Genomic DNA, 22,630 nt, shown 5'->3' on the forward strand with positions numbered 1-22,630 from the left:
TGCCACTATAGCTGAAAAGAGTGTTATCTTATTTCGTTAAGTGCCAATTTGCAGAAATGAAATTCTATGTTTTGACATTGTTGCAGATCATTGATTGAACCATATCCACGTCATTCTCTTCTTGGTCGGGCTGATAACTTTTCAGCACCCCCCTCGTAAAGAGCACCTCTCGATCAACAAATACAAACCCCTCAAAACAAAAACATTCAAACCATATGTTTATAGTATCTATTAGAAAGGACTACAAATGAGAACAGTTGAACAAAAACTTATTTCCTCGGTAAATTATTATCTGTTTACATGAGAATTTCACAAAAAAAGGAAGTTTGCAATGCATCACAAGAATATGCTGTTCTAGCTGACAAAAAGCCCTTCTCATAAGCTGAATATCCCATGTTGCATCCGGGAAAGCATTTGGGCCCAGATTCTGAAAATGGCGCTGTAAGTTAGGCACCTATTGAAGATGAACTTAAATTGCTTTAATTGGCGCGGTAATTGAGTAAGCCATTTAAAGCATTTCAAGAGATACATGGAGGGGAAGGAGCGCTCGAGTGGCAGGGAAGAGTTGAGTAATGCACTTGGATGCATCCCTCCTTCGCTTTGCCGCTACCTAGTGGGTCAAACTCATTTTCTGCATATTACAATCACTACTACGCCTGTATAGGGTTGCCAATATTTTCCTTAGCCCCGCCCCCCAGGCCTGCCTAGTTACGCCCACCCCTACCCTAATCCTGCCCCCAAGCCCACCCTAGCCCCGCCACCCACTGTCTGCTTTTGTCGGGCAGAGAGGAAGTTCGTGCATGCACATGACATCATCGTGTGATGACCGTGCATGCATGGATTTCCTCCCTGCCCGACACAGCTTTTCAAAACCCGGACAAAGCGCTGGGTTTTGAAAAGCTGTCCAGACTCCCGGACATGAACTCAAAAGGAGGAAATCCGGACGTCTGGTAACCTTACCCCTGTATGCTGGCATTTATATAGCCATTTTACATATGTCTTCATGTTTTATCAAATACAGGGGGAATGGAACATATTCTGACCTGAACATCTCAGTTCTCATCCATCTCAAGAGTCTTATCTAACATGGGCCTTTATGCGCAATGCACTTTTAAAGGATCTGGTTAACGAATCCTAAGGGGGCCACACAGCACAGAAGAATGATTCATTTTAGTTTTTGTTCTAATATTGGTAGAGTCCCAAATCTGCTTCTTAAAGCTGTTTATATTTGTGAATGAGATGGTTACAATGTGGACAGAAGTGGTTCACATCGAGACAGCTGTCGACGCAGAAGGGAATCAGACAGCATCCCAGGCCGCACCTGAAACAGAACGCGAAAAGATGAGAAGTGTTCTGGAAAGCAATTTCAGAATCTATTCCTCTTAGACAAAAGATGTTCATTTACAGGTAGCCTGATTGGATTTTTTTTTTTTTTTTAAACTGGAAGTTTAGTGGCCCTTCTTAGGCCCTGCTGAAGACATTATTATAAAGCATAGCCACCAACAGATATTCTTAAGGCATAGCCCCTTCCCAGAGACTTAAATAGAGCAGGTATCAAAAATACGGAGAAAAGACATCAGTGTTCCCTGAGAGCAAACTCCGGAAACTACTACGACAAACATAGAAACATAGAAATAGACGGCAGATAAGGGCCCACGGCCCATCTAGTCTGCCCACCTTAATGTCCCTCCCCTACCTTTAGAGATCATTCTTACTTTTTAAAGAAAGGGACTATTCAAAAAGTTAGATTGAGCCCTTGCTAGAATACCTGATTCCAGATACCTGAGGAACTGTCTTTTCCCCTCCTCCCATCTCTAGGTTTTTTTGTTTCTTTCTTAGACATCATTCCCCTGGATGGGGTCATCTCTCCTTAATTTTAGAGGGGGAAGGGAGAGACGGTGGCCTTATCCGGGACCCCTGGGTCTATTGCATGTCCCTCACTTTGCGTAGGTTCTGCGCAGGACTTCATTCTATTTCCTTTTATTTATTTATTTATGGTGTTTGTAAGTGATTGTTGATTTTTTTTTAATTTAATGTTCAATAATTTTTATTGAGTTTTAAAAATAAATACAGTATACATAACAAAAATTTGGATGACCTGGGAAACTTATATACAGCAATTATCAGGCAGTTTTGGGGTGAATTCATTACATCATAAAGTGAAGCACTATTTATTAGTAATATTTGGGAATGGGATGGGGGAGGCACTTTATCGTGCAAGTACAAGGTTGTCATAGATCACACATCCTTGGTCCAGGAAAAACTCCATTTAAGTTCAATATAAATAGTCCTTAGACATCAAAATTTTCAAAGTTTTCAAAATAATTTAAATAGAATCAAAACCCGCACTTATCTTATGTATCCTCTGGTGTAGGCAAGATCACCGCAGCACAGTGAAAAAACTCCCGGTGTTGATTTCTTTCAGTATAACATTGCACTGGAAGTAATCTTACAGGCCCTGTTTCGCGGTCAAGCTGCATCAGGGGAATTTATTTGAATAACGAGCTCCTGCTTCAAAGATTTTCATCCAGAAAATATTATTATGCCAAGCACTGTATTACCTGAGCAGATACATTGAACACCGAGCTGCTTAAAAAATATTGCAGGGCAGCTATAATTGGTGTCAACTGAAGCAGCAGCCTCGTCCTCTTAATGAGACCTGTACCTGAAGCCAACTACGAGGGGGGGCCACCGAAAAGTTCTCAGCGCAACCAACAAAGTTGGGGCAGTCTCCGTCGGGGGCTTTACACTTAGTTCAGCAATTTTCCACTTTTTTTCGTTCCGTATTTTTCCGACAGATTGTAAAAAGTGGAAAATCACTGGATTAACCCCTCTCTTTTACAAAGGTGCGCTATGCTTTTTAGCGCACGCTAAATATTATCACGGGGCTAAACACGCGCTAAACGCTAACACGAGCATGTTATCCTATGGACGCGTTAGCAGTTAGTGCACGTGTTGATTTAGTGTGTGCTAAACACACGCTAAAACGCTTAGCGCGCCTTTGTAAAAGAGGGCCTAAGTGTTTAGCCCGCGATGGAGATGGCCTCTCGTAATGCTGGGCTCCTTTTCCCTCCTTTTTTTTTCTTTCTTGTTTCTGTATCTATTTTTCTTTGTTATCATCTACAGTATACAAGGTCTGGCGATTAAGTTGGCAAAGTTGCCTCCGTGCGCTTACGTTGGCAGCACTGTATAAACGACTCGGTAAGGTTTCATAACCTTGGTATATCAGCGTCTCACAGCTGTGTTTGTGTCGACATGTGGCGGTGTTTTGCTGAGTGGCGTTCATTATTGTTGTTGCATGTTTCTGTGTGCCGTTGCGAGAATGTTAGAGTTTGAATTAGAACAACGAACAAACATTAAATTTCTTCTTAAACTTGGCAAGAGTGGAAGTGAAATCAGGGACATGCTAGCCCAGGTTGATGGGGATAATGCCATGAAGAAACGGCAGTGTACAAATGGATTAAACGTTTTACTGAGGGGAGAGAAAACGTCAAAGTGCACAATGGATGTTAGCCAATTCTCCACGACCAAAAAAGTTCTACCAGACCAAATCAAGAGTCAAAACGACGTTACTAACCTTTTTTGATATCAGGGGGATTGTTCATTATAAATTTGTACCAACTGGAATGCGTGAAAAAGTTAGACGAAAATGACTCATGGCTCTTGCATCACGACAATTCACCAGCTCACACGACACTGTCTGTGAGGGAGTTTTTAGCCAGTAAATAAATAACTGTATTGGAACACCCTCCCTACTCACTTGATCTGGCCCCTGATGACTTTTTTTTTTACCCGAAGATAAAGGAAATATTGAAAGGAAGACATTCTGATGGCATTCAGGACATCAAGGGTAATACAATGACAGCTTTGATGGGCATTCCCCCCCAAAAAAGAGTTCCAAAATTGCCTTGAAGGGTGGCATCGGTGCAAAGCTTCCCAAGGGGAGTACTTTGAAGGTGGCCATGGTGATAGTCAGCAATGAGGTATGTAGTAGAGAATGACACGGTGAAAAATTTGGTCCCCGTCACCACCCCGTCCCCGTCTCACCATCCCCGTCACCGCCCCGTCCCCGTCTCACCATCCCCGTCACCGCCCCGTCCCCGTCTCACCATCCTCTTCACCGCCCCGTCACCGCCACTGCCACCCCATTCACCGCCCCGTCACCGCCACTGCAATCCCATTCACTTTTCTTTATTTACGTATAAAGGAAACATTCTTTAAAACTTTAAAACTTAGTTAAATATTAGTTAATAACTATACAAAAACAAAACACGCAGAGAAAAAATTAATTAATATAAATTCTCAAAACTGACACATTTTGATCACTAAATTTAAAATAGTTATTTTTCATACAGTTTTTCAATCACTAATCTTCCACCACCCCTGGGGCTAGCAATGCAAAAACAAACACGACATGTACTTTAAATGCTTACAATGTTAGCCTATATGGTAATTAGACGCGGCCGCTGTACCTAATCGCGGCAAAGATCTCCCTGCCGTGATTAGCATAGTGACCGCGGCTACGGCTGCAAGTCTCCCCTCCCCCCAGCGATCACGGCAGGAGGGCACCCAACCCCTCCTGTAGACCCCCCCAACGGCCCTCCCGACAATCGCAGCAGAAGGGTACCCAACCCCTCCTGCCGGTCCTCCCAATGGCCTCCCCTAAGATCGCCGGCAGGAGGGTACCCAACCCCTCCTGCTGGACCCCCCCCCCCAACGAACCCTCCCACCCCGGAACCCCCTTAGTCTTACTTTCCAAGTTGGACCGGACGGCTCCTCACACGTATGGCCAGCAGGCTTGCCTCCGTCCAAATGAGGCGGGCCCGCCCCTACCCTGCCCAACCCACAGGATCCTAGGGCCTGATTGGTCTAGGCACCTAAAGCCACTCCCGCTATAGGAGGGGCCTTAGGTGCTTGGGCCAATCAGGCCCTAGGATCCTGTGGGTTAGGCAGGGTAGGGGAGGGGCGGGCCCGCCTCATTTGGACGGAGGCAGGCCTGCTGGCCAGACGAGCGAGGAGCTGTCCGGTCCAACTTGGAAAGTAAGACTTAAGGGGGTTCCGGGGTGGGAGGGTTCGTTAGGAGGGGTTGGGTACCCTCCTGCCGGCGATCTTAGGGGAGGCCATTGGGAGGACCGGCAGGAGGGGTTGGGTACCCTTCTGCTGCGATTGGCAGGAAGGGTTGATCTGACAAATGAGGAGCACGGTGAAACACAGGTAAATAGCGGTTCCTAGAAGGGGGTACATTGGCCCGCGGGGACAAACCTGTTCACCGTTTCCGCGGTCGGTGAATGGCCTTGTCCCCGTCACCGCAGCGACTGCTAGTTTTCTTCCCCGTTTTCGGCGGTGACCCGCGGCTTAAATGCGGTGGCCGCGGGTAAACCGTCACCGTGTCATTCTCTAGTATGTAGCGCTTTTTCTAGGATGAGTTTGTGAACTTAATTGTCAGGCCTAGTATACTCCAGAGGTTCTCAACCCAGTCCTTGGGACACAGCTAGCCAGTTAGGTTCTCAGGATACCCATATTGAAGATGCATGAGCTAGATTTGCATAGAGTGGAGGTAGCTAATTTATCTCATCCATATTTATTGTGGGTATCTTGAAAACCTGATTGGCTAGGTGCATTCTAAGGACTAGGCTGAGAACACCTGCTATACAATAGTTATAGAAGAGCTAATTAGAGAGGACATTTAAGGTAAAAAACAAAAAACAAAAAAAAATGGCTGTCCATGTCAAGGACGAATGCAGTTTCAGTATTATTTTGGAACAGGGTCTACAGTTGCGGAGCCTGTTCTAAAATTCAAAGAGAAATGGATGTCTATGCCCAGCCACGTACAGCATGATCACCTCTTTTAGAGAGAAAAAAAAAAAAGGTCCAAAATATGGATGGCCACATAGATATTCCTTTCATAGTACATGAACATTATTTGCTATTGGTACAGTCCACCATGCTCGCTCAGTTGGACTATTGTAACTCTATTAATTTGGGTATTAAGCAGGGCAGTCTGGATCGTCTCCAGTTGATACAGAACACGGCGGCCAAACTTATTTTTGGAAAGAGAAAATATGATCATGTATCTCCACTGTTGAAAAAACTTCATTGGCTTCCGGTCTGTTACAGGATACAATTTAAGTGTGCATGTGTGGTTTTCAAACTCCTTTATGGAATATTCGACCTTTTGATTCCTCTTAGTTGGAATTCTTTCAGATCTTGCTATTCAAGGATCACAACAATTTATAAATTGCATTTCCTTCTTTGAAAGGAGTTAAATGTACTGGGAAGCTTAATAAATCTATCATATTCAAATTGGTGGGAATTTTGAATGGACTTCCAGACTCCCTAAGGCTGATAGGCCAATTAAATCAATTCTGAAAAAGTTTAAAAACCTGGTTGTTTTCACAATAGTCACCCAAGATTTTCAGCTGATAAAGAGTAAGTAATTTAGTACTCTTTCTTCTTAACCTGTACCATCCATCTAATCTTAACTAATAGCATTTTTATTTCATAGTCTACTAGTTTGTTACTCTTCTTTTTAACGAACTGTATACCAAGTCGAGCTTCTTAGGGAGATGATCCGGTATATAAATTGAAGATTAGATTAGATTAGATTAGAAAGGCAAAGACACCGAGATCAAAGCTGGGTGTTTGATCTTTAGTGTAAGACCAAACAGCACAAAGCGTTGAATACACCTCCAGTTCATCTCTCCAACTTTCTTTGCAATAGAGAAGATCTGGTAGAAAGGATAGTTGATAATTGGGTAGGGGCAGGGGAAGATGGGGGTCGAGGAAAAAACATTTTCTTAACATTATTTTAAATCTAAAGTGGAACCCAGCATTGTGTGCATATACAGCAGTTAGCAGCAGGTGATCTTTGGGGCTGAAGATGAGCAGGAAGTAGAAACTTGATGGCAAATAAAGGCCAAATGGCCCATCCAGTCCGTCCATCCGTAGCATCCACTACCACCTCCTATAGGTTAAGGCTCTTTTCTTGATCTGTAAACTGCACAGAACTGTGAGGTCATTGTGGTATATAAGAATCTATGTTATGTTATGTTTACACTTTCATTGTGAAGTCATAGAGCTTTATGGTTATAGAAACATGATGGCAGATAAAGGCCAAATAGCCCATTCATTTTGCCCATCTGCAGCATCCCTCCTCTCCCTAACAGATCCCACATGCCTGTCCCATGCTTTCTTGAATTCAGACACAGTCTTTGTCTCTACCACCTCTACCACTCACTCTGTAAATATTTACTAAGAGGTACTCCTGAGCCTATCACTTCTTAACTTCATCCCATGCCCTCTCACTCTGGAGTTTTCTTTCAACTGAAAGAGATTCGCCTTTATGTCAAGTATGCATTTAGCGGACATTTAGAATTGAATTAACCAAGTATAACGTGTAAGGAGTGTGGATTCTAGAATTCTCATGTAACCTTCTCTTTTCCTATTTGGAGCTGTGTGTTGAATGGACTTCTATTGAAGATAAGTGCTGCTGATTTAATTCTATTCAATTATATTAATAGACTTTTCGAAAGACTAATTCTGCAGTTTTTGAAAGTATGAATATGTCAGCTTAAGTGGAGTTTATTTTACGACCAGGGATGTGTCTTCTACTTCAAAAATTTCTTTTGAAGTTAGATTGTCTCCCAGATATGCTATTTGTCTTATCCTGTGTGGTCTTTTTCTCCACTTATTATATTTGATGAATAGAGTTTACCCCTCTCAGCAGCTATATTTTGAATGCATTTCTCTTTGATATTTTGACATTCAACATAGATTTATTAGGGGGGTTTTCACAAGAACATTTACATTCCACTTAGAAAGCCTTGTGCAAATATTTGGAATCAACAATCAATACTCACCCAAATAGAACAAGCCCACAGCATATCGCCCATGCCAGAAGACCTGCTGAGTGAGTTATCCTCGTGATAACTTGGTTGTGACAGCTAGGGCATAATACGCACGCAGGTGTGGATAAACAAGAATTTCGCACAATGGCTGCTGAAGAAACAGATGTCACAACCACTGTGTGTATCAAGAACAGAGAACAAGGGAGTCATAAATACAGATTGGCAATGGGTAAGAATCTTAAGGTCTATATGTTCTGCCTAACTGCATTCGTGGTGCAATGCTGCAGCCCCCGGTGGCTCTTTGGTTGTGTCCTCATCTCAGGGTTTTTTTCATTTTTTATAATTTTTATTAATTTTCAAATAAAAATATACAACAACAAAGCTACTGACAAAAGACAGCAATAATACACAGAACAGCAATCAGCTAGTGTCGGAGAAACAAGCGACACAACAATGTCCCTGATAAACAACTCCCCAATACCCCCTCCCCCCAGACAGCGGAGACAGATCCCATAAGTCCCATCCACCCCTCCACCCTCCCCCCACCAACCCCCCCCCTGCCCTGATCAAGAAGCATGGTATGAAAACAACTCATAACAATGACATATCCTGCAGTATATCCCCCAATTTTATCCAGGTAAAGTCTAGAGACCCACATTTAGCACGGCACTTTGCCACAGCCATCTCCATCTTACCCAATGACAACAAATGAGTAAGCCAGTAATCATAAGTTGGAGCTAAGCTGCTTTTCCAATAGTTCGCTATTAAACACTTTGCAGCTGCCAAGAATGCAAAAAACTTAGTTTGCCAATTATGTTCCCTTTGGTTATCAATTCCCAGCAAGCAGCCCTGAGGAGTGGCTCCCACAGGCCCTCCCATGAGAGCGGTCAAGGCTTGAACCACTCTTCCAAAAGGAGCTGATTGCCAAACAGTCCCACCATATATGCAAAAAAGAGCCCACCCCTTTACCATACCGCCAACATTGATCAGACAACTGAGGAAACATTCTACGCAATCGCTCAGGGGTGTAGTACCAGCGGGTTAGTACCTCATATGCATTTTCCTGAACCAGAGGATTCTCTGTATACCGCCCCACACATAATCTCCCATTCTGTAGTAGTAAACCGCTGTCCCAGATCCCCTTCCCAGCGTGTCTTAAAAGTAAAATGGGTTTTAGAATGCCCTCTCCACTCACCTCAGGTTTTATACATCAGTAGTTCTCAACCCTGTCCTGGAGGACCACCAGGCCAGTCGGGTTTTCAGGATAGCCCTAATGAATATGCATAGAGCTGATTTGCATGCCTGGCACATCCATTATATGTAGATCTCTCTCATGCATATTCATTAGGGCTATTCGGAAACCCGACTGGCCTGGTGGTCCTCCAGGACAGGGTTGGGAACCACTGTTATACATTTTTTTTATTTGCTTTTCCAGCATTTCATAGTCACAACATATGAAATCTGAACCATGGATATTGGTGTATCTGTCTCTACGGTCTTCTCTGGGGGTCAAAAGAGTAGATCAAAAAGAATTGTGGCTTTATGAAAGGCAAGAGAATGGGAATGGTTAGGGTTACCAAACGTCCGGCTTTTCAAAACCCGGACCTTTTTTGGGGTTTTCAAAAGCCTCCTCAAACTGCGCCAGGCAGGGAGGAAGTCCACGCATGCGTGGCTGCCACGCGATGATGTCACGTGTGCACAATTTAATCATCTAACAAGCCATATTAGTACTGATATTTGGGTGTTAACAATTATTGCCCTTAATTGGTAATAATTTAATTAAATTTACACATGCATCTTTATAGTCACTACTTTATAAAGATGTACGTGGAAATATTTCTGTGTGGATCCAAAAAGGGGGTATGGCCTTGGGAGAGACATGGGCGGGTCAGGGATGTTCCTGGAATTTTCAAGCAGTGTGTTAAAGAATAAGACTGATTTAGATGCAAGGATTTTCACCAGGCTTCACTTAAGTGAATAAGACTTAAGTGAAGCCTGGTGCTAATCCTTGCATCTAAATCAGTCTAAATTAGATAGATTGTGAGCCTGCCGGGACAGACAGGGAAAAATGCTTGAGGACCTGAATAAACTCATGTAAACCGTTCTGAGCTCTCCTGGGAGAACAGTAGAGAAAATTGAATAAATTAAAAAAAAAAAAATACTACTTCTTATCATTTCCATAGCACTCACTGATCTTTAACTTTTTGGATCAAACCAGAGTCTTTTTAAAAATCTGGTATTGCATTGGTTATCCTCCAGTTCTCAGGTACAATGGAAGATTTAGTGATAGGTTGCAATCTACCAGTAACAGCTTTCAGTTTCACGTCTCATTTTTTTTCAGTACTCCCATGTGAATACCATCAGGTCCTGGTGATTTCTTAAACAACTATCAGTTTAAAGAGTCTGAGACCTTTAATGTGCAGTTACTGTTTTTTTTGTGCGTATATTCTATGAGAAACATTAGTTTGAAAGCCAAACATTAGTTTGAAAGCCAAGCCTTGAATATTCTGACAGTTACCTGTTCCAGGCTGTGGTTGTGTCCCTGATATAACATAGGGAGGGGGAGGTGGATAAACTGCTCCAGCTGTGCAGAAAAAGAAAAAAGATTCATTCATGATTTTCTAGATTGCTATTTACAGTTATTTATAAAGCACTCATAGTCTGTTTAACTAATCCAGGGTCCCCGAACTGTTCACTAGAAGGGAAGCATAGAAAATGTCATATCACCAAGAAGTCTTGGTGAGGGCATCTATCCTAGAGAAGGAATAGATCACCTCAATGTTTCCTCAGCCTAATGGCAAGGGCATCATTAAGATAGCTGGTTGAGCCTGGACATCCATTCAGAGAGGGAATGGTTCTTCTCAACATTTCTTCAGCCTAGGGGGAGGGTGGGGGTGGACAGGACCCTGTCCGGCCTCCATGATTTCAAATGCTGCAGAAGGGACGAGGCAGGTAGTTAAGGACTGGCAGCAGGAAAAATTTAATTTTTTTCTCGTTTCCTGTGCTGCTTCCAGGAGTTTAAATTCCATTTGGGGTTTCCAGGCCATTTTTGTCATTACATGAACAATGTTGTTGCGAGTATGCCTTCTCTGTAACGGGTATGCATTTTTGGAAAACAGGGCACACTTATGCATACTTGTGCCATAGTTTGCATATGCATGCATTATCAGGAAAAAGTGTGCCCTTTTGCATGTAATATGCACTCTTTGCAGCAAATGAAAAAACAAATCATAATGTTGTTTTTCTTAATGACATATTTTCATTCTTATAAACACATTTCCCAAGCGATCATTTTGAAGTCTTTCCAAAACCCATTTTATACCCTGATGAACATTTACAGTGGTGGAAAAGATTTTCTCTTTACTTACAAATGACACTAGGGGCTCTTTTTACTAAGGTGTGCTAATGGATTAAGTGCATGCTGAATACCTCACAGCCCATTGTACACCTATGGTGTCCATAGCAGTTAATGCAAGCTAAATGCATAAGCACACCTTAGTAAAAGGACCCTAGATGTTCTACGCCACCCGTCCCTTGTGAAACGACATTTTCTAGCCCTGTCTCTCCAGGTATCTGTAGGTTAAATTTCCCCTGGATATCAGGACTGTGAAGCATGGGTTCAATATGGCAATTCTTTTTGGTTATGGCCCTTTGAAGAGCTCCGAAGCTATGCAGTGAAAGCTTAATCTATAACGCCATCTGGGTACATGGATTCTGGTATTGAATACTTGCATTTAGGCACCTGAAATTACATCAGCCATAGATCTGATGTATCTCTGGATACCTAAATGTGGTAAGGGCATGTGTACCTCTCAGTATTCTGTACATTAACCCCCAATTCTATACATGGTGCCTACAAATCAGTACAGACCACAATGGTGCTTAGCATGATTCGATAAAAGGCACTCGCCATATATAGAGTCACACTTAGGGGCCCTTTTATTATTAATAATAATAATAATAGTTTATTTTTATATACCGCCATACCCGGGAGTTCTAGGCGGTTCACATCAATCAATCATTATACATACAGTACAAATAGATATTTAAAATTGAAATCATCTATAATTTTGGCAAAGTTAAAAGCTTACAGTGTGAAGATACAAACAATTTAAAATGAGATTAAAATTATAAGTAAGTAATAAGATACATTAGGTTGCCAGTCTATTGAATAATTGAGTTTTTATCTGTTTTCTATAATCAAGATAAGAGGAAGCTTCTAACGCAATTTTGGTAAGCCACGTATTCAATGTGGCCGCCTGAAAAGAAAAGGTTCTGTCGAGGAACCTTTTGTAATGGCAGGATTTTATTGAGGGATATGCAAACAAGTGTAATCTTCGAGAGCTCTTATTAATGTAACTCAGGGTAAAATGAGGGGTAAGATAGCCTGGTAGCTTGCCAAATACTGCTTTGTAGCAGATAAATGAGAACTTACATAAGACTCTGGATTCCAATGGCAGCCAATGAAGCTTTTGATAGAATGGAGTAATATGCTCCCATTTTTTTAAATCAAAAATAAGACGAACAGCCATATTCTGAACTACTCTCAACTTTTTGAGAATTTTCTTAAAAACACCCAAATATATGATGTTACAGTAGTCCAGAATACTTAAAAAGGCGCAGAAAGCTCGCTCCTGCTGATACACTGCTGGACCACCAGAATTTAGAAAGGTATGGGGTGTGTATGTGTGTGTGTGTGTGTAAAAAAAATTGTCAGTCGGCTGGGACGGATCCCTCCTGTCCCGGCCCACCACTAGACCGCCAGGGTGTCAGGTCAAAAGCGCGCCGGGACAAAGGCGCGCCCAGACAATTGAGCGCAGCGCGCGCCACCGCACCGCTCTACATTACTGTTTTTAGCGCTCCGACGGGGGGGGGCGTGTGGGGGGGACCACCCCACTTTACTTAATAGACATCGTGTCGCGTTGTGGGGACATTGTGGGGGATATGGGGGGTTGTAACCCCCCACATTTTACTGAAAACTTCACTTTTTCCCTGTTTTTAGGGAAAAAGTTCAGTTTACAGTAAAATGTGGAGGGTTACAACCCCCCAAACCCCCCATAACGCCGGCGTGATGTCTATTAAGTAAACTGGGGGGGTTCCCCAACAAAACCTTCCGTCGGAGCCCCTAAAAACTGTAATTTAGAGCGGCGCGGCGGCACGCGCTATGCTCAATTGTCGGCGCGCACTTTTGTCTTTTGCGCCATTGTCTATGAACCGACCGCCAGAGGAGAGACAGGATATAGGCAGGGAAGTGGGACAGAGTACAGAGTCTGTCAGGGAGGGGGGACAGAGTGCAGAGCCTGGCAGAGAGTGAGGGGGGCTGGGTGCAGAACCTGGTATATTTCATTAAATATATTAGTACACAATTTGGTTCAGAATGTTTTTTTTCTTGGTTTTCCTCCTCTAAACCTAGGTGCATCTTATAATGCGAAAAATAAAGTATTTCCTTAGATTACTCAAATCTATCACCAGAAGAGATTGGTTTCCAATAAAATGTGGCGCCAGACAAGGATGGATCTTGTCACCTTACTTGTCCAACCTTTACGGCAAAGCCATCTTCAGAAAAGCAAATTTGGAAGAAGAGAGCATTGATTTCAAAGTTGGTGGCTGAAATAAAAACAACCTGTGCTATACAGATGATACAACGCTCATCACCAACAGCAAAGAAGACATGCTGTGTCTACTGAGAAAAGTCAAAGCCAAAAGTCATAACATGGGGTTAGAACTGAACATAAACAAGATGAAGATCATGAACACAGAAAATGATGAAGATTTTGAGCTTGAAGGTGACAGAATAGATGTTGTAAAGGATTTCAATCTCCTTTGCTCTTTCGTAAACAAAGACGCAACTAGTAGGGAAGAAATACTTTGCAGAATAGCACTGGGTCACTCTTCAATGAAGGCACTTGACAAAATATTCAAAGGCAAGGAAATAACACTCCAAATGAAGATTAGACTTGTCCAAGCACTCATTTTCTCAGTGATCAATTACAGATGTGAAAGCTGGACACTGAAAACAAGACAAAAAGAAGATTGATTTTTTTGAGCTTTGGAGCTGGAGAAGGATTTTATGTGTGCCATGGACCACCAGAAGAACTATGAAATCGATGCTGGAAGAGATCAAACTGGTTATGTCACTCGAAGCCCAAATGCTGAAGTTATGACTGTTTTATTTTGGTCACACTGTCAGAAGAGAAAGATCATTGGAGAAGGACGTTATGTTTAGGAAGACTGAAGGAGCCAGGCAAAGAGGGCGACCTGCAATCAGATGGCTGGACTTGTTGAAAATAACCATGGGAATGACGCTGGAGGACCTTACCGGACTAGCACAAAACCGATTTTTTTTTTCTTTAAATCTGTAATTCATCAAGTCACTAGGACTCAAGCGTAAGTCGATGGCACCTGCATGGCCTAATTTTTATGAGACTATGCTCACAAATTAGAGTTTTAGGCATGATAATGGTTTATAAAATTACTCCCAGAGAGCCTACATTTGGTTAAAAGCTATTTTCTGCCAGGACTCTAGTTTCAGAGAAAACTTCTAATAGCATACAGTTGTATCAAAGGGTGACACATTTTGTTCTTCCTAATCAGTCAAACAACTCAACAACCCTGGTGCATGGTATAAAACAAACTTAAACCTGCATTTACCCTTCTATAGTCTGCATAGAAGTGCAAAGAGCAGGCTGGCCTGTCACCCTGTAATACTGCCAGGCCTCCTTTGTTGTTATATGAATGAAAGAAGATTTGAGATGTATGTGCTCTGCTATTTATAAGTGGGTTTCCATATTTGCTTTCCCTGGCACTGGAGAAATTACAAATCACTAACTGCATCTTTTTCTTGCCCCCCCCCCCTCTCTCTAATAGACAATTCTGAACACCTTGAGAAATATACTTAATACAATACACAGTATCTTCCCTACTACACATATAGTATTTCTAATAAGAGCCGATGACCATTTTCTGAATCCGTAGGTTTCTTCTGCCATAGTCTGGTCTGGCTGGCTGGTTTTCACGGTGTTGTCTACCACTGAATATTCTGATACTTGCCTACTCCTGGTTGCAATTGTGAACCTGGTGTAGCATATGGTTCTGTTTGATTGACATTGGAAAGGGGAGGTGCTGCAGAGAGAATGAACAGAAAGTTAGTCAACTTTTCTATTTCTTCTGTTGTTTGCATCCAGGGGGGGCAGATTCTGTAAAGGCCATCTAAAAGTTAGACGTCGTTTATTTATTTAGTCATTTAATTAGCCCTGGGATCTCAAAGTCCCTCCTTGAGGTTCGCAATCCAGTCAGGTTTTCAGGATTTCCCCAATGAATACGCATTGAAAGAGGGACTTTGAGACCCCTGATTTAGCCCGTCCTCCCAAAGGAGCCCAGAACGTGTTTAGATGTCCAACATCAAAATGTGGAGCACGATTCTATAATGCATAGACGCACTCTAGAGAATCGTGCTCAGCGGCGCTGAGCGAGTCTAAGCACATCTATATTGTTAGACGTCCTTTGCAGAATCGCCTTTTAGGTGTTACCTAGTCATCCTAGTAACACCTATTTTGTGAATCGTGTCCGGCCTATGGCTGTTTAACTTCCAATTATTGCCTGTTAAACTCATTAATTGGACTTATTATCCACTTTATTTGGACGCCTAAGTCGACAGACGTCTACATGGTGGATGCCTAAAGTTAGATGTCCTTTACAGAATCTGCCCCAGAGTGTTCAATCATATTAACCACTTTACTGTCTGACATACATTAAAAGTGGAACCATTTGCTTGAAAGTAATTTTAAGTTGTTCCTTTTTATCATTTATAACTGGCAAGAACTGCACTTAAAGAGATGTCATCACATTTGTTTTTTGCACTTCAGCTGAGAAAGTAAAGAAGGAAAGTTTTAGTAATACCACCTCTATGATTAGACTGTATTTATTTCTAGAAAAACAGATGCATATGCACAAGAATAGAAACAGAGAAAAATGAAAGCAGATAAAAATCATATGGCCTAGGGTTACCAGACTGGAAGGTTAGTCCACTTATGCTTCCATATTCCAGTTTCTTTTCATATGAAAGAAACTTGCTTTGTATATTTATGCCATGTAGGTATTTAAACATCTATATCATATCTCGCCTTTCTCCAAAGTATGCATATTGAAATCTTTAAGTCTGTCCCCATAAGCTTTATGACAAAGGCTACTGATCATTTTAATAGCTGTCCTCTGGACCAGCTCCATCCTATTTACATCTTTTCGAAGGTGCAGTATCTAGAATTGTATCCAATATTCTAAATAAGGTCTCACCAGAGTCTCATACAGGGGCATCATTACCTCCTTTTTCCTACTGGCCATTTTTCTCCCTGTGCACCCAAGTATTCTTCTAGTTTTCGCCATTGGCGTTTCTACCTGTCTGGCTACCTTAAGGCCATCACATACTATCACACTCAAGTCCTGCTCCTTTTTCATATGCAAAAGTTCTTCACCTCCTAAACGGCACTGTTTCCTTGGGTTTTTGCAGCCCAAATGTAAGACTTTGCATTTCTTAGTTGCCAGATTCTGGACCGTTTTTTAAGTTTTGCTAGGTCGCTCTTCATGTTATCCATATCATCAGGGGTATCTACCTGATTACTTGCTAGGGTTTGAAAGGTTTGGTTACTGCTGATATCTGAAAGAAGGGTGCTAACTTTTTCTATAAGGGTGAGAGCTATAGTTTAAAAGGGGATTCTATGAACCTGGGAGCAATAGGAGGCTGTACTTCCATGTTCATCAGGTGAGGAACCAGGGAGAATCCAAAAGGTCTGCGGTCTTGAAGGGTTCCACAGGTGGGGAATAAGGGAGCTTTTCCTTGCAGAGGGAATATAAGTCGTGCAGCAGAACTTTGAATGGATTGAATGTGAGAGAGATAGTTAAGCGGAAGACCTGAGAGAAGCAGGTTGCAGTAATCTAAGTGAGAGGTAACGAGAGTGTGGATAAGGGTTTTGGTAGTGTGCACGGAGAGGAGAGGTCGGATTTTGTTAGTATTACTGAGGAAGAAGCTGCAGGCTTTAATGGTTTGTTGGATCTGAGCGGAGGAGAGAGAGGAGATAAAGATGACCTGAGGTTGCAAGCTGATAAGACAGGGAGAAAGAGAGTGTGGTCCACAGAAGAGAATGGGGGAGAGGGGGATTTATTTATTATAAAGGCTTGATATACAGCTATTTGTGCTGTGGCACAGTAGGACAGTTTACAAGAAAAGCAAAATGAGAGGAAGGACAGGGGAGTAGGGAGATTTGCTGTAAGATCAGAAAAGGGTTTGGACAAGTTCCCAGAAGTAAATCCAATAAACTATTATTATGGTGGATTTGGATAAAATCTGCTATTTATTCCTAGAATAAGTAGCATGGAATCTATTTGCTCTTTTGGGATCCCTCTGGATTGGCCACTACTGAAAACAGGATCCTGGGCTTGAAGGACCTTTGGTACGACAGTAGTTATGTACTTAAAGGAGAAAGAAAAGAGAAAATAGAGGAGATCTGAGGAGCAAGGAATTTTGCTGTTAAGATGGAGAGTGCAAAAGGGAAAGAGAAGATAGAAGGAATGACGGGAGGGGGTAGGAAGAAATCAAGTGGGGTGGAGTCAGAATGGCAAGAGAAGGGAGTTGCTGGGAAGGTTCAAGAAGTCCATTCAGATGATAAACTTATATGAGGAAAATCAAGATTGCGTTGGAATCGGATGCCTGAGAGGGGAGCTCCGTTACCTTGTGGAGTGGGAAGGAAGGAAAGGAGAAGAGAAAGAGAGAGATGTCAAAGCATAGGGGAGGGGGGTGGAGACAGAAAAATGGAGAGGGGGTGAAGCTGAAATGAATCATGTGCAAAGGAGAGAAGGTACCCCAGAAATACCCTGGACTTGGTACTAAATGGCCTCACGGGACCGACAAAAGAAGTAGAAGTTACTGTACCGCTGGGGACGAGCGATCACAATGTGATCAACTTTAAGCTTGACATCGGGAATAGAAAACGTGCCAAAACCTTAACCAAAACCTTTAACTTTAAAAAGGGCAAATACGATCGCATGAGAGCCATGGTGAAACAACGACTCAAGAAAAAGGTGGACAAACTTGAAACGGTAGACCAGGCATGGTCCCTACTGAAAAATACTATCACAGAAGCACAAAATCTCCACATTCCGAGGATCTCCAAAGAAGGGAGAACAAAAGGTAAGGAAGAACCGGCATGGCTTACCAGACAGGTGAGGGAAGCCATAAAAGAAAAGAAGGACTCTTTCAAAAAATGGAAACACATGAAAACAACCGAAGCATGGAAAAACCATAAAGAAGGTCAGAAGAAATGTCACAAGGCGGTGAGGGATGCCAAAAAGGACTATGAGGAAAAAATAGCGCAAGAGGCCAAAAACTTCAAGCCCTTCTTTAGATACGTGAAAGGGAAAAAACCCGCAAAAGAGGCGGTGGGACCCCTGGACAACCAGGGAAGAAAAGGGTACATTAAGGAAGATAAACAAATTGCAGACAAACTAAATTCCTTCTTTGCGTCTGTCTTTACGGATGAGGATACCGCAAAAATACCAGAAGCAGTGAAAGTGTTTAGTGGAGTAATAGAAGACAGCCTCACCACAGTTGAAGTGGAGTTGGACCAGATATACTACCAGATCGACAAACTTAAAAGTGACAAATCTCCTGGACCGGATGGAATTCACCCGAGAGTCTTAAAGGAATTGAAGGTTGAAATCGGAGAGTTATTGCAAAAACTCGCCAATCTGACAATCAGAACTGGACAGATACCAGATGACTGGAAGATAGCGAACATCACGCCAATTTTCAAAAAAGGATCGAGAGGAGAACCGGGCAACTACAGACCTGTGAGCCTTACATCTGTCCCTGGAAAGATGGTTGAAGCACTGATCAAGGATAGCATAGTCCAGCACTTAGATACACACGACTTGCTGAAACCCAGTCAACATGGGTTCAGGAAAGGGAAATCATGTTTAACGAATTTACTTCAATTTTTTGAGGCCGTGAACAAGCAAATTGATAGTGGAATGCCGGTGGATATAATATATTTGGACTTCCAGAAAGCGTTCGACAAAGTTCCACATGAAAGACTTCTCAGGAAACTACAAAGCCATGGAATAGAGGGAGATATACAAAGGTGGATAGGTAAATGGCTGGAAAACAGAAAGCAGAGAGTGGGCATAAATGGGAAGTTCTCAGACTGGGAGAAAGTGACTAGTGGTGTGCCCCAGGGCTCGGTACTTGGGCCGATCCTATTTAATATTTATATCAATGACCTGGAAGACGGAATATCCAGTGAGATCATTAAGTTTGCAGACGACACAAAACTATGCCGGGCAATCAGATTGCAGGAGGATAGCGAGGAACTCCAGAGCGACTTGTATCAGTTAGAGAAATGGGCAGAGCAATGGCAGATGAAGCTCAACGTGGAGAAATGCAAAGTAATGCATTTAGGTAGTAAGAATAAGGAACACGAGAATAGAATGTCAGGTGCAACTCTGGGTAAGAGCGAACAAGAAAAGGACCTGGGTGTACTGATAGATAGGACCCTGAAGACATCAGCACAATGCGCGGCAGCGGCAAAGAAAGCAAACAGAATGTTAGGCATGATAAAGAAAGGAATCATGAGTAGATCGAGGAAAGTCATAATGCTGCTTTATAGAGCAATGGTCAGACCACACTTGGAATACTGTGTCCAACATTGGTCTCCAAACCTAAAAAAGGATATAAAACTGCTGGAGAGGGTGCAGAGACGAGCAATGAAGCTAATAAGAGGTATGGAGAACTTGGAATATGAGGAACGACTCAAGAAACTGGGACTGTTCTCCCTTGAGAAGAGAAGGCTGCGAGGGGACATGATCGAGACGTTCAAAATACTGAAAGGCATCGATAAAATAGAGCAGGAAACTAAATTATTTACATTGTCCAACGTGACAAGGACAAGAGGACATGGTTTGAAGCTAAGGGGGGACAAGTCTAGGACAAATGTCCGGAAGTTCTGCTTCACGCAGCGAGTGGTAGACGCCTGAAATGCTCTCCCAAAGGAGGTTATTAAGGAATCCACTGTGCTAGGATTCAAGGGCAAATTAGATGCACATCTCCTTACGAGAGGCATAGAGGGATATGGGTGACTAAAACTACATCAGGTGTATACCTGACTGGGCCTCCGCGTGTGCGGATCGCCGGACTCGATGGACCATGGGTCTGATCCGGAGAAGGCAGTTCTTATGTTCTTATACAGTTTATTAAAGGGACATAGAAAGAGGGAAGATGCCATATGGAAGAGAGAGAGGGTGGGCAGAAGCTGGGTGGAAGGGGCAAAGAGAGGACAGATGTTGCATGGAAGGGAGAGAGGACAAACGCTGTATAGAAAGAAGAGAGCAAAGAGAAGATGATTAAAGCAGAAATGACAAAAGGTAGAAAGATTTTTTGTTGCTTTACTTAGAATCAAGTAGTATTGTAACTGTATTGATAAAAGTTTATAAATAGGAAATGGAAATAAGACAATTTTTTGGACTAAACTCCTTTCCTCAGGACAGGATACCATAACAGCAGTATACTGTACTGTTCTGAAGAAAGATTTGGCCTCTGAAAGCTAATTGAAAAATGGATTAGTCCAATAAAATGGTATTTTCTTAGTTCTCATTATTTGTTAATTTGTAAAGTAGTGATTGTTATGTATCAGTTTTTTTCAAATTTACGTCTACTGTCTTTATATTTTGCACAGTATTAGAGGACATGTGTCACTGTTTCTGTGGTGGTTTCTTGGCGGTTCAGTTTAACTTTTGTCTACATATTTCTATTTTTAGTTTGTGATTATTCTATATTGGGTGCGGTATATCTCTGTTCTGTGTGTATGAAAAGGACATAGTTTTCAGTTGGCATTGACTACAGGATCAATTGACTGTACGGGATCTGGCTTCTTTAGTTTTACAATGTATGTGTTGGTGTTTTAGTGCTCACAGCAGTGCTTAAGATGCTACCTTTTCCTAGGTACACTCTTGTGCGATATGTGGATTGTTACTAAAAATCATATTTTTGATATAGATGGGGGGAGGAGGATGTCAAAAAATGATGGGTCCTGGGTGTCATCTATGCTAAGCACGCCACTGATTACCGCTTCCTTATATTGTCAGTTAATTTCAATTAAGGGTTAATTTCCTGTTGATTTTCTCTAATATTGTGGACTAAATAACCAAATAGTATTGTTTCCTTATCATGATTTCTGTTTTTAATGTGATGCATTTGATCTCTTTTCAAGTTGTATTATGCTTGATTGTAAAAGTAATAAGCTATAAATAAAACTTAAAAGAAAAAAAGATAAACTACCCGAAGGCCATTTAAGATGTTGGCATTTTTGCATGGAGTATCTTATATCTTTAGATCTGGGCCTTATCTAGTTCCAACAATGAAAAGAATCTGATACATACCTTGTTGTGGCAGAGGGTAAACACTGTTTATAGGTGCCTTTGATGATGGTTGTGCTACATTCGGTTCATTCATGATGTCAAAAATATATCTGCTGATGAAAGGAACTTTGTTTTAGAACAATCATTTCTTAGTGATAAGCTGTTCATCGGTTGTATCTTCTTAATGTTCCCCAAATGTGGCTGCAGAATACCGACATGCATTTAGGATACAATTCAATAGCTGGGTCCTTCCATTTGGGTGTCCGTATGTAATACAGAGAGCATATATTCTATATCACAGATTCTGTTATACAGTAGAACACCAGTGTTGAATGGCAGAAACATGAATATGGAAGAAGAAAAGAAAAAACAACCTATAAAATACAAATGTTCCCAGATCTTTCACAGGAGACGCAAAAGCGCCGCCGTGAATTTCTTCTTTTGGAACCTGGGGTTATATCTTTGGGGGGCGACTTTTTATCTGAGACACCCATGTAAGTGTTACCATACTGTCAAGTATGTGTTCTTTGAACCATCTCAATTGACAACCTTTGTGGCAATGTCTCGTCTGGATGTAGGAAATCTTTGAGCCCTATAATATGTTTAAAGAGGGGACCTCGTTTCAGTGCTAAAGCTTTCAGCATCTTGTTAAATATTTTTATTTTCTGCTACATTTCGTTATTTTTGTAGTCTTGGATCCAAAGATGAGGACTTGAGTATAAATAGTTTAATCTGATCTTATTTTTGAATTATAATTTCAAATGTATTTAATGTATCTTACTATTATTGCTTTCTGTACAAGTGTAATACTTGGATTTAAATTGAAAATCAATAAAGATTTAATTATATATATAAAAAAAAAGAAAATCAGTCTTTATTGCCACTTCTGGCTCACAGATTTAAACTAGTTCACTCGACATAGCCATGTTTTGCCAAAACAACTGCCTCAGGGGCCTCAGGACTTATAATTTTAAAGTGTTTGAGGCTTGTGCAGATGAGGACGGAGCAGGGGCAGGAAAAGAACTCGTGGGATCGGGATGAGAAAATAAGGTCCCCCGTGGGGAGGGGGAAAAATTTGTCCCTGTGTCATTCTCTACTTACCTTGTTCTGTTCCAATATTCATGAGAGCAGATTGCCTTTACTGGAATATTTAAACAGAGTGAATTTCTTTGGCTGAGCCCTCCCCCTTTCTCCTAGCTGCTTCTCTTGTGTGTGGAGACTCCATTTTATAGCTTCACATGGCCAGAGGAAGGCATTGTTCCCCATCTGGTTCACCTTTGAATCTGCTAGCCTCGCGTTTATTAGCTTTGAATTTGCTAGCGTTTGAGTAAACTTAGTTTTGCTAAGCTTTGAATCTGCTAGTCTAAATATAGCTTAGT

General features: G+C 41.9%; 1 protein-coding gene across 1 annotated transcript in view; it reads right to left on the reverse strand.

Moving 5' to 3' along the window:
• Positions 1-965: 965 nt before the first annotated feature.
• LOC117345669 (lipopolysaccharide-induced tumor necrosis factor-alpha factor homolog) overlaps positions 966-22,630 on the reverse strand; it is a 33,932-nt gene continuing 12,267 nt past the window's right edge. Inside the window, exons 2-6 of the mRNA XM_033914652.1 lie at positions 21,273-21,364; positions 14,898-14,969; positions 10,366-10,431; positions 7,860-8,022; positions 966-1,321 (exon numbers count right to left, since the gene is read on the reverse strand). Coding sequence (XP_033770543.1) covers positions 1,213-1,321; positions 7,860-8,022; positions 10,366-10,431; positions 14,898-14,969; positions 21,273-21,345 — 483 coding nt within the window. The 5' untranslated portion in view covers positions 21,346-21,364 and the 3' untranslated portion in view covers positions 966-1,212. The remainder of the gene's footprint in view (positions 1,322-7,859; positions 8,023-10,365; positions 10,432-14,897; positions 14,970-21,272; positions 21,365-22,630) is intronic.

The sequence above is a fragment of the Geotrypetes seraphini genome, chromosome 11, assembly GCF_902459505.1.
Source record: "Geotrypetes seraphini chromosome 11, aGeoSer1.1, whole genome shotgun sequence".
Classification (NCBI taxonomy): domain Eukaryota; kingdom Metazoa; phylum Chordata; class Amphibia; order Gymnophiona; family Dermophiidae; genus Geotrypetes; species Geotrypetes seraphini.